At 42.5% G+C, this 27,542-nt stretch overlaps 2 protein-coding genes across 3 annotated transcripts in view; one reads left to right on the top strand and one right to left on the bottom strand.

Annotated features, from left to right (window-relative positions):
* The first annotated feature begins 7,305 nt into the window (after positions 1-7,305).
* LOC118787677 (transmembrane protein 98) lies at positions 7,306-15,116 on the top strand. Its single transcript, XM_036543260.1, has 7 exons — positions 7,306-7,499; positions 10,960-11,173; positions 13,106-13,237; positions 13,715-13,748; positions 13,868-13,983; positions 14,099-14,158; positions 14,823-15,116. Exons 2-7 carry the CDS (start codon positions 11,043-11,045, stop codon positions 15,028-15,030), a joined length of 681 nt encoding a protein of 226 aa, XP_036399153.1. The 5' UTR covers positions 7,306-7,499; positions 10,960-11,042; the 3' UTR covers positions 15,031-15,116.
* A 2,154-nt stretch (positions 15,117-17,270) lies between these two features.
* Positions 17,271-27,542, bottom strand: part of svild (supervillin d) — a 52,498-nt gene continuing 42,226 nt past the window's right edge. For both annotated transcript variants that reach the window (XM_036521217.1, XM_036521225.1), the window contains 14 exons: positions 26,970-27,117; positions 26,282-26,427; positions 25,582-25,757; positions 24,099-24,237; positions 23,368-23,659; positions 22,593-22,747; positions 21,916-22,018; positions 21,384-21,591; positions 20,203-20,336; positions 19,765-19,920; positions 19,360-19,503; positions 18,830-18,942; positions 18,419-18,574; positions 17,271-17,944 (listed from right to left, as the gene is read on the bottom strand). In XM_036521217.1, the coding sequence (XP_036377110.1) occupies positions 17,858-17,944; positions 18,419-18,574; positions 18,830-18,942; positions 19,360-19,503; positions 19,765-19,920; positions 20,203-20,336; positions 21,384-21,591; positions 21,916-22,018; positions 22,593-22,747; positions 23,368-23,659; positions 24,099-24,237; positions 25,582-25,757; positions 26,282-26,427; positions 26,970-27,117 (2,157 nt within the window). In that variant the 3' untranslated portion in view covers positions 17,271-17,857. The remainder of the gene's footprint in view (positions 17,945-18,418; positions 18,575-18,829; positions 18,943-19,359; positions 19,504-19,764; positions 19,921-20,202; positions 20,337-21,383; positions 21,592-21,915; positions 22,019-22,592; positions 22,748-23,367; positions 23,660-24,098; positions 24,238-25,581; positions 25,758-26,281; positions 26,428-26,969; positions 27,118-27,542) is intronic.

Raw genomic sequence — 27,542 nt, forward strand, 5'->3', positions numbered from 1 at the left:
TAGCTGGACCCCCTGGGTGGTTTTCTCTGCTATTATACGATAATCCTCTTGGAGGGCTCCATCACTCGCCTAAATGCCATATTATTATGTTTGTCTATTTTAATCACGCAAGCTGCGCTTTTCTCAGTCCCGCACAGCATTTGTGGTTTTGTGGGCGGAGTTGACACCTAATCCTGAAACACAATGGCCCCATTGATGAATGCCGCGACAACGTGATTTGATAAACAGCGCAAAGCAACAAAAAAAATGCCTCACGAGCTCTTGCTCCACAGCAATGTCTTTGTTTCTTTCATCCGTTGATGCAATTATCCAGCGGCATAGTACGTCCACCTTCGTTTCATGGCTGAGAGACGAGTGTGGATGTGAGCAAATGAAGGGATGTTTACTTCATTACGAGAGAAAAAAAACCTTTTGTAAAGAGACACCCCGCGAGGAAGAATCAACGCGATAAAATTGGAGACAAAGAATAAAAACACTGGAAAAAGGCCTGGCAGTTTGCATTTTGAAAAACATGTCATTACAGACTGAAAATGGTGGGAGTCTTCAAATAGAATGCAATTGTTGACACTCAGCCTCCCTTAATTAAAGAATAGATAACAGTATCTTTTAAAAACAAACTATGCAGTGAATATTGTACTGCAATTTGGAATATAAGCAAGGTGCATAGTGAAAATATGTGAAAGTATGACAACAGGGTAGTCAAAGAATCGAAATACAGCCGTGCTCTGACAATTCACTTGAGCATTCCTGTTCCTCTAGTAAAAGCTGTTGGTCAATGATTATTGCACCCCTCACTCACTTTAACCCTCAGTAAGAAAACACCATCCCTCCTGAATTTGTCAGGCCAGCGATGTGGGCCTCCTCACCTGTGCTTTACCTGGTTGGCTCAGTCCAGCTCCACACACCACATACACACCGTGGCACCGGCTAACCTGTCTCCATGAGACAGCACAGAACAGCCATCCCAAAAACATACAAATTCATTCATTCTTTGAAGCATGTAGCATATATTGCATCCTCATTGCATCACCTTTGGTTCCAGGATAGGCTAAGGAAAAGGTTTCATCATTTTATTCATTTTGCATGTATTTAAGCCTTCAGGACGGAATGGCCGCCTGTTGTATTGGCCCTGTTTTTTTCCCTCTTTTGTTCCTTATTTCTTCCTCCTGTTTGTCTTTCCCACAGAGTTCCCACTGAATTCAATACACCTATTGGCCATACTTTGGAGATATGTGCATAAAATACCTCCAACACCCAATGTCCAAGAACAGACACAATATGGCCACCAAATGTGTTTTTCACATTGATATTTTTTGGTTCTTCCTTGGCAATCCCCAGCCACATCCATTATGTAATAATTAATGTTTTTGCCTTATTTTATCAGACTTAAATTTGACATATAGTGTCATATAAACAGAGACACTGTTTATATGTCTACATCTGATTGAAATTTTTTGTCACCCCAGTTCATAAACCACTACTGTTACATTACATTACATGCATTGAACAGACGCTCTTATCCAGAGCGACTTCCATCACAATAAACATAAGTGCATCCATTCAGTTTAAACAAGCATCAGTGTCAGACCAGGCTAACAACACTCCCAGACCAGAAAGTGTGATCATTACACTATTCAAGCCCTACCACAAGTCAAGCCAAGTATGCTACGATACAACTGTATCAGTATAGTAGTATATCAGGCCAGTATAAACAGGGGTCGTGTCTGAAAAGAGCAACCCCGTCAGCTCACTGCACTCAGTTGCCCTGTAGATGCAGAGCGCAGTGATCCTGAGGGAACGCAGGGTTTGAAGAGGGGTCATAGGTATGAGGGAGCCGTCCCATTCTTTGTCCTGTGTGCCAGCACCAAGGTTTTGAACTTGATACAAGAGATAACAGGAAGCCAGTGAAGTGAGATGAGGAGGGGAGTAACTTGACTACGTTTAGGGAGATTATAGACAAGTTGTACAGCTGCATTTTGAATTAGTTGTAGATGTTTGATTGCACAGGCAGGAGGCAAGTGAAGAAGGAGTTGCAGTAGTCCAGGCCTGAGGGCCTGAATGCGGAGCTGTGTTGAATATGTAGTAAGATGGGGCAGATCCTTCTGATGTTGCAGAGGAAGAATCTGCATGCCTGACTCACTGTTGCCACCTGAGTGGAGAAGGACAGTTGGCTATCAAGTATTACACCAAATAAATCAATGGTCATAAAATAAAATTCTTGAATGAATTCTTATATATTGCCTGATTAGGCTCAAGTCACATGCCCCTCCCAAACTTGGCATATTTTGTTCCTCATAGGCACTAGATGTGTGTGACATACTTTTCACTGCCCAGTGTTGTTAACCTCACCAGATGTGTTTGTAAAACACATGCATCACATCTCACAGCATTCACTCCCTCCCCTCACAATTGATTTAGGTACTGTACTGGTATCTGCTTCAAGACACTCATAACAGTTTTTTTACCTCTTGATCCTTGTCCGCTCACAGTACAAGCACACAACACAGTAATGTGGCATTTGCAAAACATTTGTCAGCAGTCAATTACCTTGTCTTTGGCACATTTAAAAACCCTTGACATGTTGTGTAAATGCGCTCTTGACCACAGGGCAAAGTTACTGACCATTTCCCCTGAAAGCATTGCACTTTGCCTGCAGCCTCTATTTGTCTGTGTAACTGGATGAAAGCACAAGTTCCTTTTTGTACCTAGAAGGGGTGCTTGATTGACCAAGCAGAGCTTTACTGTCCGTCATTTGTAAAGTCCTGTATAGATCGACCTTTAAATCTCTTACCTGGTCCAGAGCCAGCTCACAGGACAGGCATAGTACAATGCTAAAGGTCAACCGGCTAACAACAGAAGAGCACGGCATCACATCTGTTCCCATCTTCCCACATGTCCAAATTCTGCGACAGCAACCATTCATTTTTCTTTGACTGCACTAATATACTCTCAGGGGGCCCTGACCCTAACAAAGACCCTGTGAACTGGTATACGGGGCACATCTCCCATATAGTTCTCAAGAGAAATACAGTAACTTTAAAGAGGAGTTCTGAGGCAGTATGAGACACGGGGATGTCAAAAGCAGTCAGTTCTGATTATATATTGTTCAAGGTTCTTATACCTGAGAGGCTGCTATCAGCTAATGAGATCAGAGGCTGACTGGAGGAGTGTGCCTCAGTTGTAACTGCTGTTGCTATGCGGAGCCATTAGCAGCATCCACTGACGGGAGACTGAATGGAGATTTAGAACCAGCTTACAATTTTGATCCTGCCACTAATAGCAAATTGCAAGGTCTCTGTGTGTGACAGGTTTCTCCAGGGGTAGGTCCAAGAGCATTCTGACCCTAATTGGAAAGTGTAAACTGCACCGTGTTTGTGATACAAAATTAGCAGTCGGCGCAATGCTGGCACAGGTAACGGTGGAAGATTGCTATTCTTCTGACCTTGCCCAGACTGTAGTGATGGCATGGATGGAAAATGAATCATTACTGTGCTCCGGAGTGTGACAACGTGCTGTCGCTCAGGAGGCGTGCCCATCTGTCATCCTCAACGAACGTTCTCCTCCTTGCTTTGAGGTGTCCCCATGCAGCCCACCTGGTCTCTGGACCTAAAAGTACCACGGTAATCGGTACTATAACAGCATTTAATGAGTAACAGAGCACAGTATGACAACTATTAGACAAAAAGAAAATAATAACAGTAAAATGAAAAGCCTGAAAATCATATTTCACAGCTATTGTAACATTGTCTGTAGCTTCTGAGGCCATTCAAAATATGACTTCATGCTGCCACACCATCCATCAGTTGACATTGCAACTGTAACTAGCCAAAAAACTTTTTTTCTAGTTGTTACTATTTTCTCAAATTTTTGATGAACTTTTTCTGTTTCCCTTTGAAATATTTTAACCTGGACATTTTCAAACCAATTATACCATGTCTACAGCACTTACCTTTAATATAATTTGAGTATGTCAGTCACTGAATGCAATAATTGCACCCCCTCTTAAAACAAAAGCAGACATTTTAAAAGAATGAACAACATCCACATCTTGTTTAATCTATAAATTACTTACATTAATCTTGGTTTGTTTTAAAATATACAGGTCACCTGATAAAGTTAATTGGTCTTTTATACCTGCCGTCCTAATAACAAGTATTCACATTCTGGTGCTGGTAGAATGATACTTATCCAAAGCACACATCGATGTCTACAAGGAAATTGTTGAATGAAGTCAAATCTGTGTTTTGGACTGGCTGTTACAATCTCCAGACATCAACCTAGGAAAAAAAATATCAGTCAATCTTAAGAAAGCAGTTCACAAGAGAAAACCAATAAATCTGGATGAAGAAATTCTGCCCAGAGGAGTGATCAAATATCCCTCCTGAGAAGTGCCTGAACCCCATTAAAGCATCTCTTCAGTGTCATCAAAGCCAAGGGAAGATGCAGAACGTACTGATTGCAGGGGTGTGAATAAATTTCTTCATCATGTTTTTTGAAAAACATGTAATTTAAATAAAATGTTTGTGGTGGCTCTGCGCAGTTGTGCAATTCAAAGTTTAGATATTTTTATTTATCTGAGCAAGAAAGAAAATTGAAGTAAAATTAATAATGAAACAACTGATTGAAAGTGCTCAAGTGGAAGGAAAACGTTATACCTTTCTCATCCTCGAGGATGGAATGACCCAAGAGTATGAAAAGGAACTCAGAAATTTTCTTGCTAAAAACATTGCCTGCTACAATGAGGACCTCACAGCCCTCTCACTGTGTCACTCTAGCGATGAATGCGAGCTTGCTTGTTTAGTAGAGGAATACGCCCCCGCAACGATCCCATCGCTGAAACCTTGCTGCCAGATCGCCATGGGCGTCCTCAGACCGACCGGGAACAGCTTGCACACCCTGCTGGAGCAGCACTGCAGACATCCTGCAACTCGCGGTCAGTCCTGCAATGGGGGACACCGGCTGCTTCCAGAGGGGTCGGGCTGCTGCCGTCGCCAAGTGCCTGAGGTTACCCAGAAGCCTCATCTCTGTGAAGGAAGGTAGCATTGCACCTGGTACCACTTTGGGTGGAACGTGATGAAAAGGCCTCGATGCTGAGAACGACACGGGCCTCTGGCCAACGGAGCAGCTTCCTGTAAGGGCAGAGGGACAGACCATCTGGAAAGCTCAAATCTGCCTCTGTGCTCAAATGAAGTGAGGTCATACAACCACATGGGGCATCAGTGGTTATCTGCCAAACCTGAAATAGTGGCGAGAGAGACAGGTCATACATCATTCCTTTTGCCTGCCCGCTGCCCAGAGATGACCTCCTTAATGGCTGCCAGTAAGACTCTGCAAAGCCAGTATGTCCATGTTAAAATGAACCATTTACCAAAAAGTCTGAAAAAGGACAAAAGACAAGGAAGTTGTGCCAGTGTTATGTGAATCACTACTTTCAATGTACCTCTTAGCGAGCCAAAAAGAAGCACATTGAAAAATGAAAATAAAAGACATCAGAGTGAATGTGCAGGTCACTCATTGGAATTTAACTCAACAGTAGTAGAATTTTGCGGATCTACAGAAAATGAGTTCATTTCAAACCTTGATAAAAGATCTCCACTTTCAATAACAATTCCAAGAATTTGCAGGAGCGAGCAATGAATGGCCATTGAAAGATGCCAATGACAGCTTCTTTTTCAGCTTGTGATATGAGAGACTAATATCAAATTGAATTTGATCCAAGAGAAAGTTTATCTGATTAATTCCTGTTCAAAAACCTCTAATGCCATATGGACAACATCAGTCAGTGCTGAGCCTGTGTTATACAGTTGCCTTTGAGCTGCTGGTACCCTTCCAAATCTCTACACACTACTGAAATAGTGAAAAGTATCCACGTCAATGCTGCTTTGGTTATGTACCATGTATATGTGCTATGTACATGTACCATAGTGTATGTACTATGTTTATGTAAATAGCATATAATTATGGTAAAAAATACTTGCTTTATTTGACTTTGCCACACATTTGTAGAGAGTAAGCCCTCCCTCTGGAACAAGTCAGATGAAGCAGACACATGCTCCAATCCTGAATATCTGTAAAAACCTGTCTCTGTGATGAATTTCCTCTGTCAAACACTGTGGGAGAGTACACCATCAGGGAAAAACCGCACTGTGAGTGTCAAATAGTATCAGAAGTATGGCAGGGCTGTGTTTTCTGCCAATTCATGTCCTAACATGATTGTTGTGCTTGAATGCACAAACTAATAATGCTTCTTGACTGGTGTAACATATTTCTCAACTTGGGATTACTTCCTTATTTTTTCTAATGAGGCATTTTAATAAATTCGCCAAATACCCACTAGTAGCCAACATAATGTAAATGCTGTTATTGTTCATTTTTCACTGCTTGAAGTTTTACGCTGGAGTCTGGCGCGGTTTTTTAAACATTTCAATTATCCAAAGCACTTTTATTTTGCGTTACTCCATTACGCTGGCCTGCAGCGCAGATACGAGAATCCCAAAATGTAGCGTTCAGAACCTGCCACCTAGCGGATGAGGATATGAATGTTATGATTTTACACAATTTCAGCCGTTCGTTTGATATTTGGAAAGGAATTTTCAAAAAAGCAGGTTCTGCGGTGGCTTTCACAGACCATTTTGTTTTGAAGGTGAAAGAAAAATGCATCAAGGAAAAGGGCCAACATTCTGATATGTACTTATTGAACCATTAAAAATTTATATTAATAATCAAATCATTCATTTATCATTTCGAGATCTATGGGCATTATTATTCGTCCATTTCTGTTATTACTTTGGCAGCATCAGTGGTATGAGTATCTACCATATCATCTACCACCATGAAGTCACATTATTTCTGAGAGGGGCTAACGTGGCGGTCGCGCTGGCAAGACATCTAACAGCCATTTCAAATACACTGTCTAGATTTTGACAATAGTTTGTATCCAGTCTATTCGTTTCTTAAAGGGAAAAAGCAGATTCAGGAATTGTTGAAACCTTGTAGCAACAGCAGTTTTAGGCTTTGTGTTAAAAGTGTTTGAAGTAGAATTATCTAGCGGAGTGGTTGGGAAACATTCTGGCATCCTCACAGGCTATGTTGTTTGTGCTATGTTGTAAAATAAAATGTGACAACAGTATCAAAGCACACAATGGATTGTAGCTAATGATAGTGGCCTTGACCAGGTTAGTGAATTTGGTGGAAGAAAAAATTCCTCAGCGCTCGCTCCCGTAGAATAAACATCCCCATGACTCGTTCACGACTAATGGGTTAGAGCGATCCCGTCGCATTTGGTTATAACCTGAGTAGCGCCGCTTGGGGAACAGACGCATGAACACAGCCTACAATCTCAAACACAGGGGCCGCCAGCTGGAATTCACGTAATGGACAATGCGCGCTCACCGAGGTGATAACTCCGTGCCGTCTCTGGATGGTGTCTAAGCCCGCGCACACGACCTGGGTGCCTGGCGACTGAAGAAAAACACAAAGAAAAGGACAGAAATGATTGTGTGAGTCAAATCTTTTCAATTAAAATATGTTCGGATGATTAGAGAGGTTTCCCAGTTAATACTTTTATTAATATCATATATTTCAAATGAAACAACGCGTAACGCAAAACAGAAAAACACAATCTATTAATGTTTTATCTGTACTCTAAGAATGGTCTGGGGTTTTTTTTTTCTCCAGAATCTGTGCTATTTTATAATATAGTGGTTTTAATAGTACCTTCTGTCCATCGTTGGGCGAATCATGTTCATTTCAGTTTCGAGTGTTGCATAACTTTAGATGATATGAGTGAAGTTAGTAGGAGAATACTTTATCAGAAGTGCAGGCGGTCTAATGTATTTTTACTTGCGCTTTTTTCACAATCCCTGAGTTGTCATGTTTGGGAAGGGTGGTTAATGATAATGTTGTTCGCAATGTATATTACGAGGAAGGGCCTACCACCAGTTTGAAAAAGAATTGTTTGATTTCGACTAAACAAGGCAGGAGAAGGAGCAGGGGAAAACAACCAAAACTTAATTCTGTGTCCCCTCCCTGCTTTGTCTCTTCAGTAATGGACATTTTTGAGAGAAGAGGGGTTGAATTTATGATTGAGTTCCTGTCCAGTTCAGTCATTTGAGCTGTTAACTTCGTCAACAGTCGCTCAATTGTAAAGTGGGATTTAGTGCTTAAAGCTGTTTTTTGGCCATCAGATGGAAATTGTCAGGGTGTGTACTCTTTCGCCCGTGAATGTTGTGTACCGACTTGACATGAAATGTGAATTTATGTTTTGAACCAGTAATATAAAATGTGTGACCTGACTAATGTCTCTGATCAAGGCAAGATCTCAGGCAAAAACCTGGAGCCATATATGTTTAGAGGCTGTAAGGGGACACCCCTATTCAAGCAGCCCTAAGTATTATCCTAGCTGAAATTCGGGGGCCGTTCCACTCTGTACCATTCCACATCCTGGCATGTCAGATGGAGGCCTTTGTTTAAGAGCATGGTCTGATTCCCAGGTCAGCCAGTAATGTGTTGTTGCAATAGTACTTGATATAGCAGCAGTAACGTGTAGTTGTTATGAACTGCACTTCTATCCAAAGGCTGGTGATTCACTTCTCTGGTGGTTCCCTGTTGAACCCTTAGGCAAGTCATTTTAACCCTAATTGTCTCCATAAAGTATACAGCTGTGTAAATTGATGATATGTAAGCTATGTAAGTTGATCTGGATATGGATGTCTTCTAGGCAAAAAACTAAAACAAAATCAATACCATTTGAAAACTGACAATTAGTATGAAATGAACATACTTAATGATTAGGAAGCATCAATTCCAGCATAATTCTTCTCAGATGAAGAAATACAGTATTTTATAATGAAGAGTGATATGGCATTGTATGCAATTTCTCACGAGTTGAGACAGACCTAACAGTTAGTTTTACAAGCTTCACTAGCTTTTAGACAGAAATAACTGAGAAATGAAGGTCCAGTTTGAGAGAAACCAGTGCATTGAGGATTAATCCTATTAAAGACTTACAGCATTCCAAACTGGCTTTCCAGATGGTTCCTTGCTCGCAGTGACTGTGCACCAGCACAATTTCAAAACCCTATCTATTAATGGCGGGCGGTCCCTGGTACATGCTGCTCTTGCTGGAATTTTAATGCAGATTCCACAGACCACATACTATTAAGTAATGAGGTAATTCAGATGTAAATAGGCTCCTAAGGTCAAGAAAGCCATGTTTGAGATATTTGAAATATAGCTTTATTGTTCTGTGCCTTTGCTGGAATGCAGCTGTATGTTCATCTTATGTTTGCATGCATGTTTTCTGACTGTTTTCAGAAAAAAAAAATTCTCTGTTCTCTTGTACTCTTGAAAACAGTAATCCTTCATTCACATATGACATGATTATTTTGTCTTAAAGAAATAATCATTTTATAGTTCTTATTTGAGACACCTAAAAGAAGCCTCAATTTTGCTGTTGTTTTGTTTAGTTTTGTTTAGAAGTCTTCATTTGCCTCCATAGCAAGACACTTGACATATTTTCACATTTGTGTGGCAAATAGCTTGCTTTCTTCATGGGAATCTTACCTGTTCTATATCATGACACAAGCAGCAGCAATGTCTGTGTTATGTGGCACAGAGGGCTATGCAAGAATCAAGCTAGATGATGGTGATATTTGGGGCAAAACTTCCAGAAATGAGAATTTCAAGTAAATGCAATTATGTGGTCAACTTGTTTAGCTGACTTGTTGTTTCAACATGAATAATATATGTCTATGGTACTGTATATGATCATAGTAGTGTGCACAGTAGCGTAAATTCACCTGTGTCCCAAAGTAAGACATAATGTCCTTTCATCCCAAGATGAAACGTGTGTTTGACAGTCAGTTAATATGCAATATAAAACAGTACTTTTTGGTGTTCAGCTACTGGATGAGCTCAAGATAAGCATTGAATTCAGGATGCTGTGTTTACTATGCTCTCTGATTGGATAGAGCTTGTCAGGTGTACTGTGACACCTGACAAGGTGGCATCGACTTTGTTAATGAGTAACGCAGGCGTCTGGTGGGGGCAGGCCTGTTTGTTTTTACCTGGAGTCCTCTGCCTGGAGAAGGTGATCAGTGAGCTGCAGCTGCAAACCCAGAATCAGATTTCTCAGACATTCAGAAGCTATAGACTGCTGAAGGGTAAGAAGTGACTGGCTTCATGACTCCCCACTTTCTTTGTCCCTTCATAGCTGTGTCTCTGTCTGGAAGACAAATGGAAACCCTAACAATGCTGGGGGTTGTATATACCACCATTTTCCTGTTATAAAACATGTTTCTCTGCATTGTTATGTAAGTGACAGTTTTATACAATGTGGTAGACAGAGGGTTTTGCTTTAAATCCTCAAGAGAGGCCCTTTTCAAACTGAACTTCATTTCTCTGTTTTCTTAGCCAAAATGTCTTATTCCTGTTGATGTATGTATACTACCACTGGCATTGTACTTTGTGTTGACAATTCCTGTTGATACAGATATTGAAATTCATAGTCTCATTTGGGTTGGACAACATATACATATAAGGATTTTGTTATTCAAATCTTCAACTCTGTTGGTGTCATTTTATACTGAGGTTGAAAATGGTTCAAAGACTGGCATGATGATTTTCTGTTCATCCACATGTGTGTCTTTGTAACACTGATTATGTATAAAATGTAAAGAATTCACATTGTATCAAGAAGTGCAGGTTAAGACCCTTGATAGAAAGCATGAGTAAGCAAGTGAGGTGGAGAAAAAATGTTAACTTGACATTTTTTTTAATCTGTACATTACAGTTTTTTGGGTTGCCTGCATGGCACACCCTAGCTACTGACCTAATTATTGCTGTCAATCCACACAGTATGAAGATCTGTGAATCAGTCCAGCATCTGTACAGCACTGTTCAAAAAACCAAGCCCCTTATCAGTGAAATCGGAGATCAGTGGCATGTGTTCTCTTACAGATGAGAGCTGATACTCACTGAATCAGTTGCTGATCTTCCCCGTGTGTTGCTGAGCATTGGCTGGTGCGGGAGAACTTGTCGGCATGGAGACGGTGGTGATTGTGGCCATTGGGGTTCTGGCCACCATCTTCCTGGCGTCCTTCGTCGCTCTGCTGGTCGTCTGTCGCCACCGCTACTGCCGCCCAGTTGACCTGCTGCACCACTTTGACACCAAGTCAGTACCTGAGCGGGTGGAGTAGGGTTGGGGAATGGGGAGCTCTCCATGGGACGGGGTAAAACTGGGGGCCATCCGAGTGTCTGAAAATGTGGAGGTTTTTAAACTGAAGGACGGACTTGATCTGGCTTACCTCATCTTTCATATGATCTTATCAAAGCAGTTTACCAGGCCATAACATTATAGGCTTTAGCATGGCTGGTTCAATTCATTGGACGTAGCAGATATTGTTTGAAAGGTTCCAGGGTACTCTTCTTCTGTTAAAATGCCTTTATTTAGAATGACATGTCCATTTAGGAAATAATATCTGATGCAAATAAATCCAGCAGATCAGATTTTATATCCTAACAGGACATGTCACTCTAAATAAATACCTTTGAATATAAGAATAACCTCATCCTTTTTTGGTTTATTGCAATTGCTCAACCCCCTTCCAGAGTGCACCTTTGATCTTTTGGTTTTTTCACCCTGAATGTTGTGAGCATACTGCTAGTGGCTGTGCAGATAAGAGGGGTACCGCGGGGGTGGGAGCTGCCCCTCTCCATCTCCAGCTCGACAGTTCTGCCTCCTTCTTCTGTGCCGTACCTGATTTCAGATGGCCACTAGATAAAGGCTTCCCTTTGTATTAAGTCTGTTTGTGTAAGGCAGCTCTGAGCTTCGGTTCCAGCTCATTAGTCCTTTGATAAAATTATCACCGGTCTGTGAATAGACCCCAGAGTGTGTGGCAGGTGGCAAAGCTGTTTCACTCTCCCCTATGCTGGTTGTTAAAACATAGCACACACACCAATGTTCCCAGACCACTCCCTGTTTTGTGTGAGAAGTTCCCTCATAAAAACGTGCTGTCATTCCATTGTCTAGTCTTCAAACAACAATCACTGAGGCATGAGAAACAGTAATATCATAAACAGGCATAATGGCTGAGATTTGCTCTGATTTTGGCATCAGTGAGGAATACTGTTTGAGGAACTGAGATTAAAACCAGAACCCAGTGTGTCTGAAGCTGTTTCTTGGCTGTTATTATGCTGAGAAAATGACCTAGCCCGAATTACTTTGGGAAATACACAGGTGTCTAAATTAAACGGAAGATTCTAATAGGGGTATCTGACAAGCCAGTAAATGGTGTAATGTAATTGCTTTAATAAGGGAATATTCAACACATCTAATTTAAATATGCACAAGCAAAAAATATTTTACATACAGCCTGAGTGGACATCTGTAGGCGTGGTCAGAGAGACAAACCAGACGTCTTCTCAGTAGATACTCAAAAGTCTTTGTTTTCCTGGTACAAAAGCAGTAATGGATTTGAAACAGATTCCGATGAAAGAGATCCAGTCTATTGCTGGCATTGCTCTGTGTGGCACTGAATGGCAGACCACAGTATCACATATTAATGTGCACCATGTGTGTTTATTCAAGGGTCCTAATGGAGATGTGCAAATTATAGGGAATAGGGAGAATATATGAATAGAGAAAAACTGAAATGCTCACAGATGTACTGGAATTCTCAGAAGAGTTGGCAGCTAGTTTTTTTTTCTGAATTCTCAAATACTCATGCATGTTAAGCTCCTCTTCCCTCTGAGTTAATTTATTGAAGTGCTATTATGGGAAGCATGGAGAGGGGTAACACTGAAATAATGAGTTAACTGCCACCCACTCCCAGGTAAATCTACATGTGTGTAAATGAGGGAATGGGATGGACAAAAATGACCTAAATATATCCTAAACCAGCTTAATTGCATAGAAGAGCACGTATGTTCTTAAAGCTCCCTCGACCTCAACAATCCCGATGTACATCCACTTATGATCAAACAGGAAGGACGTGATCAGTGTCACTTTGAAGATACAGGGTGTAATCGGTGTCAGTGTTCCTCTGCAGGGTGTGATTAGTGCCAGATATGAGGATAGGAAGGTCAGGCCTGTTTGCCCCCACAGGCCTACGATGGACCTGATAAGCGCCATGGAGACCCAGAGCGAGCCGTCTGAGCTGGAGCTGGACGATGTGGTCATCACCAACCCGCACATCGAGGCTATTCTGGAGAATGAGGACTGGATTGAGGATGCCTCGTATGTCACACCTCAACATTCCTTTTATCTCCACCGCTTTTATTACTGGCTAGGTCACCATCACTGTTATTTTAATTGCTTGTATTATTTCTGATGTTATCAGTACTACAATTCTCCCTTGTTACAGCATCTAAAAATCTTACAAAGGACTGCAATAACATGTTAAGCTTATGAACCCCGCTTCTCCATTATCAAGGATTTTAAGATACTCTGTAGTATTGTACTTACCTGATGGCCTCGTCTCCTAATTATGGATATTAACAGCAATTACTATATTACTGTTAATGTCTTCCATTTCCTGCTCTTACCATATACATTAATTACGTTACACTATATTACTGTTAATGTCTTCCATTTCCTGCTCTTACCATATACATTAATTAATCCCATCTCAGATCATCTTTCCCCATGTCAATCAGACTATTCCCATGTGGAACTATCAGTTTCCAAATAGTTACTTCTGTTTTCCTCCAACAGTGGTTTGGTGTCCCATTGCATCTCGATTTTGAAGGTAAGGTTTTGCACACTTCTGAAGGTGGGCTTAGAGTTTTGTATCTGAATGAAACCCAGCAGACGCTTCTCGACTGGCTTAGGTGCCATTATACACTAATCTGACCTCTCCCCCTGCAGATCTGCCACACTCTGACCGAGAAGCTTGTAGCCATGACGATGGGCTCGGGGGCAAAGGTCAAAGCCCCTGCCAGCCTCAGTGACATCATCACCGTGGCAAAACGCATCAGCCCCAGGTATATTTGCAAACACTGCGTTAAAGTGCACAGACTGCCTCTGGCAAAATAAGAGTGCCTTTAGGCATGTTTTTCCATCTGATAAGCCAAGCCAAATCTTCTGTTGTCTCTGCAGGGTGGATGATGTTGTGCGATCTATGTACCCTCCTCTGGACCCCAAACTACTGGATGCCAGGTTCACTTTTACATCCAAAGCTAACCTAAGACTTACAGCGCAAATCAAACTAAACCCACCATTTAAATAGCCCTCTTTGTTATATTATTGTATCACATACACTTTATGAAATCAGCATTTTTTATTTCTTAATTCATATAAATCATGAAAAATGACAGATCACAAAGTTCACTATATCCGAAGGTGAAAGAGGCACGTATGTGGCTGTTAGGCTTAGAAGTTCACTCCGCTTCTACCTCTATATGGCATCTTTCATGATCAGTAAGGCATCAAGATTTACATTAAATGAATCGTTAAAAATGACAAAAACTGTTTCTAATATCAGAAATGGTTTAATTATGGCATTTATGACTGATTAAAATTTCCATTGTGGGTGTGTTTTACTTCAACAACTGAAATTCACCAAATTGGATTGTAAAAAAAAAACACATGAATCTGGGCGATAAGGAAATATTTAATATATACATGAAAGCCATTTTACTGGGGTGGAGATAGAGGGAAAGGCAGTAAACAATTATATAAACATGATAATAATTAAGAGAATTTTAGAGAATAATTAGAGATTAATTTAGAGAATTACCCTACTCCAGCAGTCCAGATGGCGCAAGAGGCCACAGTTCTCAGTACCTGTCCAAGAGGGTGTGGCTTCATTTTGTCCCCACAGGGCCACTGCTCTCCTGCTGTCAGTCAGCCACCTGGTGCTGGTGACCCGCAACGCCTGTCACATGTCCGGCAGCATGGACTGGATCGACCAATCGCTGCACGCAGCCGAGGATCACATGGTCGTGCTCCGGGAGGCGGCGCTGGCGTCTGAACCCGACCGCAGCCTGCCGGGAACAGACGCTTTTCGGCAGGAGCAGTCGACTATCTAGCTCTGTTCTGACAGCACAAGGTGAAGGGGCCTTACACACAGCTGTACCTTCACATACTACCACACACCTGAGTACTTTTTATACACACACACACACACACAACCCCCAAGCAACAATGCTAGACACATTCCTCTTTCTCAGGCTCGGTGCCTACATTATTATACCATGAGACTCCTGACGGATGGAAGGTGCAGTTTTGAGCAACAGTTCTTTCTGTGTGCTCGCGTAATTCTTCATACCGCTGGCTGTAAAATGTTTCATGGCACCAAGAGCAACAACAAAGGAACTTTTCGGCTTTGTGTGGGTTTGGGGCACCAAAAATCACGCGTTTGATCTCTTACTCTTCTGTTGCCTGAATAACGTAAAATGCAAGCCAGCAATACAAGCCAAGATCCTCTCATGTTCAGCCTTGCAGCGTGGGATGTAGAAAGAGGATTACTTGCAGCGTTTGTTCAGTCACTCTTGTCCGTCCCCGTTGCTGTCCATGCCAGAAAAATGACCATGCTTGTTTGCTTCAGAGGCATGTGATATGAGGAAGGCACTAGTTTTAAAAGGCAAAATATATGGGACTTCTGGAGCGTCAGAGTGAGCAAAGACATCACTTAATATTGGCCTACACACTTTTGCAGCACATGCTCACATTGCCTTTCTAATTTATACTTCTGACTTCTTGATGATCTTTAGAATATATATCTTGACCTTACAAATTTCTTGCAAACAACCCAGTTTTGAAATTTAAAAAGAAAAAAAAGGTCAACATAGTGTATTAGGAGCTGGCTCAAAGCTTTCACAGAAATACAGTTCCATGGTCAAGCAGAATCTGACAGTCCATTCATGTCATACATATTTCAGTTGTTTATATGTCCCAAAGTTTGCAAAGGCAATTCACATGGCTCTTGTATATTCTTATAATATTTCTCTAGGACAGTGTATGCAAACCATGTCTCAGGAAAAATTAAATTGATGGGTGGCCTATAATAATGTAAAAAATTAGACCTAAAAAAGCAAGTGGCCTGACTCCAAGATTTTAATTAAAGGCTTGAATCAAGGTATCCCTGACATACATAAATGTGCAGCTGGGTCCCAGTCTATGGCCCCAGTGAGGTGGTTCTGTGGAATCTTGGTTCCAGCACTCCGTTTGTCCTTCCCCGCGCCCCGCTGTTCCACAGCAGCTACTAATCCACCGATAATTACAGTCAGTGCAGTGTCAAGGGACACTGTCACAGGGTGGCTTTATACCCCAGTAATCCGTCCTCAGCTAAAACTGCTGGGACCGTGGATCAGACCCCTTGAGAAAGTGTTCAGATGCAAGTTAGGCAAGACCAGCTGAAAGAGAGGAGAGCTAGACGGCTGCCTGAAGCAATTGAGCACATTGTGGCACCAGCACCACCGTGTCTCTCCAATGACACAAACTAAAGCCATAAAGCCATATAGTGAGACGTGCGTTTGAAAGTATTGATCTGCATGCTTTAGATTCCAAACATGGGGTTCCAATGAAGCTGACGGTTTACTGAAGCCTGTGCTTACTTGTGAGAGATACATGCATGCAGTTGGTTTTATATGTGTTCTAGCAGTAGACTCAAGTATCGCAGTATTTCTATTGGATGAGTCATGTACATTGCAAGTTATTTTTAAGTAAACCCTGTGATTTTTTTTTCCTGCTACTATAACCTGCAAAGAGCAGAAACAAGTCTGTAACAGAAAAGCACACCAAAATTATGGAGAAAATGGTGCACTTCTGTCTTCCTATGTAAACTTTTCAAAACATGTTACCAGTCTTTTGTAAGCACACAGTTATCCTGTTACTGATGTTCTATTTTTCTTTTCCATAAATTTCTCTGAAAAGCTAAAGTTTCCTAGAAAAAGTATGTTTCTCTTGTTTTGCTTTTCAAATGGGTTCTAAAACAGGAGTTTACAAGGAAAATCAAACCGCCTTTTTACATAACAATTGCAATTTCCAAGGAACATGTTAGTGGACTGTAGTTGGGTAGTAAGTACTGTAGCACGTATTTGGTGACATTATTTGGAGAACATTAGATACACGTTTTGATACTCAAACCAATGTTGGCATGAACTGGAAACATTTTTATCATTTTACTGATTGTCACTGCACACAAGCTATGTAGTCACATAACCACAGAGCACACTTCATAAGATAACAAAACACTGTGCTTTATTAAAAAAAGAAAAAAATGATTTTTTCCAAAACAGTATTCTGCATCTTCATAAAACAACTGGCTTTGAAGGCAGCTCATCGCTCAGGCATTTCCTTAGATCATGGGTAATGAGGAAGGAAGACCAGGGTGCAACCCTGAAAACATTCCTACCAGAAGCCTGTGACCGCACAGTACTGTATATACACTCACTCTCTGAAATTACTGTTTCAGTTTAGTGTTTGCACCTTTGTTACATTTTACAGAAAGTTAATACCAAAGAAAAACAATATATATTTATGATACATATTTATATTTCAGGCTTTGTCTTTAACTTGTATATAGTTTGATATATTTGGAAAAATTAAGCCCCTCTCTTTGAAGGCGCAGGCAGTCCTTTTCACCCAAAGACAGATTTACATTTGGCTGAAATAAATGGCAGAATAGTCTCTAAAATCAGTCTCTAACCCGACCATCTTCAGACAGACAGACAAATAGGTAACCCTTTAAAAACAGACACAGCTGTGAGGTAAGAACTGTACATTTGAGCCGTCACTCAAGAAAATCTGCTTTTCTTAAAAAGAAATACAAAAAAGTGCAGAGTATTTTTTTTTCTTTTTTTGCTGTTTACAGATGTAGCATAGAAGAATACATTACATTTTTTCACCTTGTTTTCAAAACAGTCCTTTACTTTTTTTCAGGTTGATTTGTTTCCAGTTTGGAAGGGAGTTGAACTCCTCTCTCTTCATCTCCAAAACCCTCTGTAAGACAGTCAGAGAGACACATGATTACTTTCACGCCCCAACCAGATTCTGCTCATGCATAAAAGAGTGCATTTATTTATTATGTTACTATACTGAAAAAAATTCCTCAATGTAACCCTTCACTGGCTGCTAGTATCTTCATGATACAGGGGCTGATCAGATGTTTCATGTACTCAGAAAAAGTGATGCCGATATACGATATACACAGACATTGGTGGGATCTCATTGGAAATGTAATCTCTGTAAGATACAACTCACCATTTAAGAGTCTGAAAGCGGCAGTCAGTCACTTTTAAGATTAGTATAGTCACACAGCTCTGGATTACACCAGTCCAGTACTGGGGGAGGAAACCTTAACCACGACACACCTTTGTATGAACTGCACAGGCCGGAATACACTGATGGAGTTGTCCAGCGGTGGGACAGAGTTTACAGAAAACAGCAGCATCCTCAGATTGTAAAAGCCATTACCTGGAAGTCCTGGTCAGAGAGGTAGACCTCCAGGTGCAGAGGATCCACCCCCTCAGGGAGGGGCTTGGCCATCAGTTCCTCCACAGAGTAGTGGGTCTTAGTGAGCCTGGACAGAGCATCCTGGACCAGCATCACCTTGCTCCGCACCGCCTCTTCCTGCTCGCACACACATAGATAGGAGCGAGTGTGAAACACATTCTGCACAGTAGCACAGAAAGGAGTGCGACATTTACCAGACACACTCACAGACGGATGCAGCACACGTAATGCACAACACATGCATACGCTCTCGCACGGGGAGAGTGTGGAATTTACTTATCATGCTCATACAAACACACAGTGTGACAGATTTAACATGCACACCCACAAAAGTGATAAAGCTGCTTGCTACTCCAGAGCCCCTCCCGATACCTGCAGCTTGATGTTGGGGTCTTTCTCCCAGTAGGGGAAGATGTTGGTGAAGGTGAGGGGCTCAGCACCTGCAAGGGTCAGGTAGGCCTGCGGAGGGCGCCTCGTGTTCTTCTCTGAGAGACAGGAACGACAATCTCTGATCAGACCCTAAACAGGGCCACAGAGCCCCACAGCTGCCACAGCTTGCTGTGCGTCCACACAAACACCCTTCAGCTCATTGATCAACTCGTTACCCATGTATGGGGTCCTTGGCAATTATACAGGCTATTCAATATTTTTCATACTGATCCACAGAAGCATTTCTTTCCATTTTATTTTATGATGCACAAATATAAGCAGGACTGAGAAGTCAGGAATATACCTATGTATTTGTATTTTGTACTTAGCCCAATCAATTTTAGAGTGGGGAAAATATATTTTATACATATATATATATATATATATATATATATATATATATATATATGTATTCATTAATTACTGAGTGGTTGCATTTCAGAGCCCCTGTCCTGCCCCTCCCTCAGACACACCTTTGCAGTACTGAAGCACCGTTTCCATGGCACATTTCCTCTCGTTGTCCCAGCGGATCTTGGCGGAGCCGGTGCACTCTGTGTCCTCGGGCTGCCAGCCCTGCCACAAGTACACCTCCATCCGGTTATCCAGCAAGAAGAGGGCTAAAGGGACAGAGACAAATGCAGCCATGGTTCGCTCACTTTGTCCACAATCCCAACAGGTCCACTCTGTGATCCTATATACGAGTCCGATCCTTCCACTGCGAGCGGGTGTGCGAGTTGTGACCACTGTGATCATATATGTTGGCTCTGATTAGTCCCCTGCCATCGTGTATGAGAGTCTGACTACTCCTTGATCATGTGTGTGGGTCTGATTCCTCCCAGGTTATTGAATGTGCGCAGGCACATGGCAGTAGAGCCCACCTGGCTGGGGCACAGAGTACAGGTTCTCCTGCAGGAAGGGCATGGCCATGACGGCGCCCGTGACGCGGGCGGGACTCAGCTGCTCCTCCCCCTCAAAGACCCCCGAGGAGGCACTCAGGTGGAACAGCCGTGGGGTGAAGTTGTACTTGCCCGGGTCTGTTAAGATAACGAGACAGACAAATGAATCTCACTCACTCATTCTTTGATATTACATGTTGCATTACTGTCGATTACAACATAACAGACATAATAACAATGCGACTTCCCAAGAATCCTTCAACCTGAATAAATGGAGAATGTAAAAAATGCAAGCACAGTATCTCAGACGAGATAGGAGAGACTGGTGTGATTACGTAATGAAATAGTGAATGAGTGAGCACACATCGATCATGCATGGCTTTATGTGCTCAGCGGGGTTTTATCAGATGTGGTTGTTACCTTGCAGCATGCAGTCATAGGCCTTCCTGTCCTGCTGCCCCAGAGCGTTCCAAAACTCCACTGGCTCCGCCCCCTCCTCTACCTCTTGCACTCTCACATTGCTATTACTGTTCAGCCCAAGCTCAGGGGGACACCTGCAAAACACGCACACACACACAAAAGCATACACACGTGTATACACACACACACACATACACAGTTATACACAAACACATGCACACACGATTAAAAATTAGAAAACCAGGAAGGGGGTCTTTTCCAAACAAAGGGGCTTGCAAGTGGCCCCTAAATGTCACTCACAGCTGCTCGCTCAACTATAAAAATATTTGTAACTTTTAAAATAACACAGAGGTTACTGGTGCCTTTTCAAACAATATGAGAGATGATGTAAACACTGTATATGATATGATACGTATTTGATACTATTGTAGTTATTTTATCCTTGACACATCTGTAGTAACGCATGTTTGTATTTTGTACGGTACTGTAATGTGCTGTTTACACAAACTTTATATTGTAGATGGCTGATTTCACATCACTGCTTTAGTTTATCTTGCCAATAAAAGTAATATTGTACTGAATTAAATTAAACTGAATTGAGAGAAAAACAGAATGGATTGCTGATTGCTCCCTCTAGCTCACAGCGCTGTGGATTTACACATTAATCACATTCACTCTCGTTCCTGCTGCAGCTCTCAGTGTCACAGTAACAGCAATCAGTCGTGAAGATCAGTGTTTTTGAGAACAATCTGGCAGTAATCATACAGCAAACTTATTTGTCTTGACCAGTTGTTCTTTATCAGGCACACACCTCCTCCCCTTTGGTTCTGCAAATCATTCTAAACCAGGTGCCAGCAAAACGCACCACCTCTTTCACTGGCCCTCTGAGGGCTACACACTATCTCCTTTAAAGTTTACTTCAAAGAGCAGCCTCTTCTGTCTTCTATAAACAAGCCAAGAAAAAAACAGGAAAATATTCCAGATACAAAAACACAGCATTAATATATAAGCAGCCATTGGCTGAAGAATGATGGGGAAAAGGCAATTTTACTGGGCTTGGCATCGGCTGCTCCAAACTGGGAATAGCCTTTTACATGCCCAAGTTCGGGTACCTCTGCGCAGTTGGGTAGAACTGCGCAGAGGACTGTCCCGGAGGACAAGGGGGGGTGATGAGTGCTTACGTCTGCGTCAGGCGCTCCACTGTCTTCTTGCCCACCTCCCGCGCACTGACGTGAGACTTGCAGCCGTGCCACAGGAAGAGCGCCTCCTGCTGGGCGTTGAGCAGAACCAGGGAGGCGCGGGAGCGCAGGCTCGCACAGCAGCATGCCACCTCCACCAGCGAGCCCTCGACTGCCACCTCGCCCCGCACGCAGAACAGACGCCAACCCCCTGCCACAGACACAGAGAGTCTAGTAATTCTAGTAACTCCTCTAACCATAGAGGATTTATCGCTTGTATTCTAAGTAACCCTGGTCCTGGTGATACATCTGAATTCATCACTATGTAAATGAGTCACTTATTAGGAATGTTCTTGCAGGGTAATCAAGTCATTAGACACCCACGGAACAGTGAAAGTCTCGAAAAGGGATATAACATTTCACTGATACTGTATATAGCTACTGTATATATATAGTTATATATATAACATGTTATTTTTAATGAACTAATGCGTTGCTGTCAATGGGGTTTCCTGAGTAACAAACAGCACAGTACCTGTGTTGGTGGCACTGTCCTCCCTGCTGCCCTTGTGGATGACCAGGCCTCCCTGAAAGAGCTGCAGGAAGCAGGGCAGCTCCTTCCCCTGAGAGACCAACACCTATGGAGAGGGAGAGAGCAGCTTCTGAGTAGCTCTGTGGTATTAAGTTACGGTACCTTTAGTTAATATACTTGATATGATGATTAAAAGTAAATTTTGTTTAAAAGCAATCATACTTTTCATGTGTGTATCCTCTACATATCTGGGCAAATGTACATATTGTATTATTAACTACACTGAAGTCATATTTGCAGTTCAACTTTAAAATCTATTTTAATTCCTGTGGCACTATTGCTTTTGCTAGTAGATTACCATTGGACTGGATTGATCTGAAATTAAATGAACTGAAAGAGAAAGCAGAATGGATTGTTGTCTGATGCCTCCAGCACAAAGTATTGTGGACTTGGTTCTCACAAAATTACACATTAATCATGTTGACTTATATTCCTATTGAAGCCTTCAATTTTATACCAACAGCAATCAATCATGAAGCTCAAAAGCACAATTAGGCAACAGTAGCGGAGGACTCTTAAAAGGGTAAATATTTTAATACATATCACTACAGTTTGCTTGAATTAGCTTGCCATACTTGATCTTAGACAGTGTGAACAGCTGGTGGAGTATTTGTGCTCACCTGCGCCCCCCTGTGGCTACCTAGCTCCACAGTCATGAGTGCTGAGGTGCCTTTACCACTGACACTGGAGTGTTGGCCCTGCCAGAAGAAGCAGGCACAGCGCTCACGCCCTGGACCCCCGCTGCTCACTTCCCCAGGCTTCTGTCTCTTCCCCACTGCAGACAACAGGAAACACACGCATAAATACATATAAATATACATATACATATACATACAGACATACATACATACACATAAACACAAGTGCATACACACACACACACACACACACACACACACACACACACAGACAAAAGCACATGCATACAGAAATACAAAAGCAACATAAACACATATCCAAACACATAGGCAGACACAGGTATTCATACAGAAACAGAAAAACATACAAACAAACATACAAAACCATACAGAGATGCAGGCATACACATATAGACACAGGTATGCAGACAAGGAACAGAAGCACATACACAGACAGACACACATACAGACAAAAACGTACACAGATACATAGACACATGCACAAAATCAGAAAAACACATACATAAAGACACAAAAACAAAGATACAGGGACACTAGCACTCCTAATATCACAGACAAACATTAACATCATTGTGATTTTTCTACAGGATTTAAAAATTACTTTTCATGTCATGTAACTTAATATGTAATACAATAATTCACTCACCAAAAATTTCAATGTTGAATAAAGATATCAGTTGCACAGACCAAGTGCACACTATAACACACAACAGAGATACGAAACAAGATCGCTCACCCACACTGGTGACCGAGTACTTCCAGCGGATGACGTAGGTGTCCCCTTCATGCATCTGGCCGAAGCTCTCCTTCGGTATCTCATAGTCATCGAACTCGCGGATGTGCCAGACGTCCACGGCGACGGTGGCCAGCTCCGCCTGGCGGCCGTCCTCCGAGCGCACCAGACCGTGCCCCCGCTGCACGTCCACGCCCTCCAGCATGGTGCGCACCGCCCCGCCCCCTCCTGCCAGCAGGGCCTTGGCGTCGCAGGGCCGCAGCTCTGACTCGTGGGGCGTGGCGTGCACGGGACTCTAGGAAGGAAAGAGGGAAACATAGACAGTTAAAAGCAATTACTCTCACTGACTCCACACAGCAGGGTTTCAGCAGAGAGACACTGGGCATACATCCAGTGTTACATACGCGGGTAGGTACAGCATGAATTGCTAGAGTTTACAATGTGTGCATGTGTGTCACACAATGTGTGTCACATGTGTGCATCCCTGGGATATTCCCTCAGGACTGAACACTGCCCTCCATTTCCTTCCATGTCCTGTTTAATGTAAATCAGTCGTTCCGTGGGAGAAGCACTCAGACTGGCGATATCCACGTATGTTCATTTCACACAAATGCAACATCACACAGGACAGCAGGCTGACAATGAGCACTTCACTATTTCCTGTGAAACACATCCTCTCCACCTGGCTCAATCCAAGAGGGGGCTGGTATCAGTGTGCACCTCCCCCCGCTCACCTTAACCTCCTCCGCTGTGCTCTCCTCCTTGGTGCTGCTCCTCTCAGCCCAGTCCAGGAATTTCTCCCGGAAAAGCGCCGTCTCATTGTGCTCCGACAGCCTCCCGAACAGGGCCCAGCTGGGCCGCCCCTCGCCCTGCCTGCAGGTGCACATTTCTCTGCGTCAACACACTAGGAGACACGGCGCTCTTCATCCATGGTATTGTAAGGGTACCATAAGCCTAGTATGGCTACAGTAATTCTGGACTATATTCTACAGAGACAACAATTTCTTTTCCTAACCCTCACCCTGGTTATGCACCTTCACATCCTTTTCAATTCAGGAGCTCTATTTAGACCCTCTGCAGTTATTCACCCAGAAATTGCATTTAAATATGTAGAGCCAACTGCTATCCTAGCTTTCTCATTGGGCTTCATCACAGCGTCTTCTCCCTTCAACCTCAATTATATAACTATAAAAGCCTAACCCAAACACTCGCTCCATGCCTAAATGCAACACTAAATCTAACCCTAATCCTGACATTAATTCTAGCCTGTGATCAAAATGCAACTGCTAGCATGTCCATAGACCTTACAGTTTCCCTAACCCTAACAGCAGCCTGTCCTTAACGTCTGCCCTAACCCTAAACCTAACCCTCACCCTAGGAATAATCCTAAAGCAAGAAGCTCACCCTGGATATGTACCTCAACCTCCTGAACTCAGAGGTCCTCTGTTAATCCAGAAACTTCCTTCATAGTACATTTCCATCACAGTAACTGGTAACATTTGTACTGACTGACTTTATTTCATTTCTCCAGTAGGTGGCAATACTGTTCACTACAAGTACTACTGACATTTACTGTAACTTGTTGCCATATGTAGATGCTAAAAAAACCCATGGCCATTGCCATTTTCAGAGTATACACAAATATTAATTTCAAACAGTCAAGTAAGAGGACAAAAAGAGTCAAAGGCATCTTCTTAATATGACATAAAGTCTAAAATTCAGAATACCAAATAAATGGTCATAAAGAATCATACTTTGGTGATGATGCTATTATCCAAATGAAAAGTGACTTGGGTCTGGTGTAAAAAATGTGTCATTGTGATCTAAATACATGATGTACTGCATCAAGGGCGTATTTCTGTGAAGTACTGCCTGCATCCTGACCATGAGATTTATGAAAAGCTCTTGTGCTAAAAGATTTAATCGATTCTCACATCCATTCAAAGAACTGCTCTTCACTCGATATGAAACTTTCATCTTACACACTGAGCCTGTGCTTTTGTCAATGCGCCTCTGGTTGTCTTTGGTGTGATGAAAGGAGGCACACGCTATAACCTTGGGGTGTCTAGGTATAAATCTGCCTCTGACTCTCTCTGTGAAGGTGTGCTGATCTACATGAGGCTTTGTGTGCGTGGCTGTGCGTGCATGTTTATAAGTCTCTGTGTGTGAATCTATATGAGGCCCTATATCATTGCATGTACAGGGAGCCGGACTCACGGCTGGATCTCTGAATTGCTGCCCAAGGGATCCAGCGGATTGACTCGGCAGTTGCTGTAGTCGTAAGACCCGCCCCACAACTGCTTGCCCAGCTGCACTGCCACCTTCCTGTCTTTCAAGGGCACGTCTTTCCCATGCCACACATACACCTCGCTGCCAAAGTCAAACACCAGCACCTGGGGGGCACAGCCAAAGGGTGGCACATAACCTGAGCCGCAGTCACAGCAAAGTAAAATCAGACAGAAACTGTGTGAACACACAGCCTCTGACCTCAAGACCACTGTAGTGTGTGTGTGTGTGTGTGTGAAGGAGAGCCTTCACCAGCTCTTCCTTGGACTAAATGCTAATTGTAAATTGTCAATCACTTTGTTCCTTCTTTGGATTTTGAAATAAATCATTAGTTTTTAACCTTTTGTTTCTGGCTCATTTATGAGAGAAGTGGCAGCCAGCTTCTCTGTGCATCAATCAGGAAGAAGTTTCAGATTCATGTTTTAAAGATACTCAGTCAGGTTAGTTATCAAGTTTAGCCTAATGTGTCACCCCTGCATACACTGTACTATGGTGAGACGTAGCAACAGTTACAAAGGAAGGGAAAACAGACAGAGCGAATGGCCAAAGGCAACACCGAGAGAAGTAGTCATTGCATTGAGAGCAGCGGTCAAAGACAGCGCTGAGAGAAATGGTGGAAGGCAACACTGACCTCTTTAGAGTTGAGCATGGACACACTGGGGATGGAAGCCCAGGCCTCATCATGGGGAACCAGCCGGTCCTCCACCAAGCGGTATATACAGTTAGACTCCACCACTCCACTCTCATAGAGTTCATCCTCCTCTGGATCCCCAGCTCCTGCACACACACACACACACACACACACACACATAAGCACAAGCATGCACGCATGCACACATAGACACAAACATTTATGATCTTGTCTGAGAGCTCCCTGTAGAGAGTGTGGCTCTGTGGGTGAATGCATTATGCATGGGACATGGCCTTATGTGTCTATTCAAGCCAAGCAACTGCAATTAAGTGCATTTGTGCTTGCCATATACATACTGGAGCAGTCCATGGGCTCCTTTATGTCCAGGCATGCTGCCACACTCTGAGTGTTTATGAGCGCGTGTCTCATGTAAATTCATGAGTGTGTGTGCATGTCTGTGTCCGATGTGTGTCTGGATGTATATATATTCATGTGTGTGCATGTGTGTATTTAAATGTTTGTGTATGTTTTTATGTCTGTAGGTGTGCATGTGTGTATATGCATGTTTGTATGTGTGTGCATTTGTGAGTATATGTGTGTGCATGTTTGTATGTGTGTGCATTTGCGAGTATATGTGTGTGCATGTCTGTGTGTGTGCTTGTATGTACGTGGGTGCACACACTCATACCCTTGTAGTCCGTCTTGCCCCCCAGCAAGTTCCAGAACTCTTTGGCGCGGCTGCTATCAGTGTTGATTCCCTCTTCCAGGATGGTGACCTGCGGAGCCTTGCAGCCCAGGTCACGCTTGGCCTGCACATAGGATGCCATCTCCGAGGCCTGCTCACGCACAGACAACGCACATCACTGCTGAGGCCCTCCCTCTGCAGATTACTGCTACCACAGGGTCAGCTCAGTGGGCTACGTATGATACATATGTAATAGATCATCTATGGAAATGGCACGACATATAAGTAAAACCAAACAAAAATGCATTTTGTTATAATTTGAAATGGCTCTCGAAATCCACCAAGTCACCTACATTATTACTACTGTGTCTATATCCAATTTTACAATTCGAGCAATGTTGCCTGCAAGCTTTGTATAAGAGTGTATTGTTTTGTATAAGAGCGTTTGTATAAATAACTAATATTAATTATTCCATATAATAAATATGTGGTTATTCACATCAGTAATAGGTTACAGGATGTTTCAAATAAAAATCCAACAGGAGTCAAAATATAATTAGAAGAGGAGTGAAAAGG

This window comes from Megalops cyprinoides, chromosome 1, assembly GCF_013368585.1.
Source record: "Megalops cyprinoides isolate fMegCyp1 chromosome 1, fMegCyp1.pri, whole genome shotgun sequence".
Lineage (NCBI taxonomy): Eukaryota > Metazoa > Chordata > Actinopteri > Elopiformes > Megalopidae > Megalops > Megalops cyprinoides.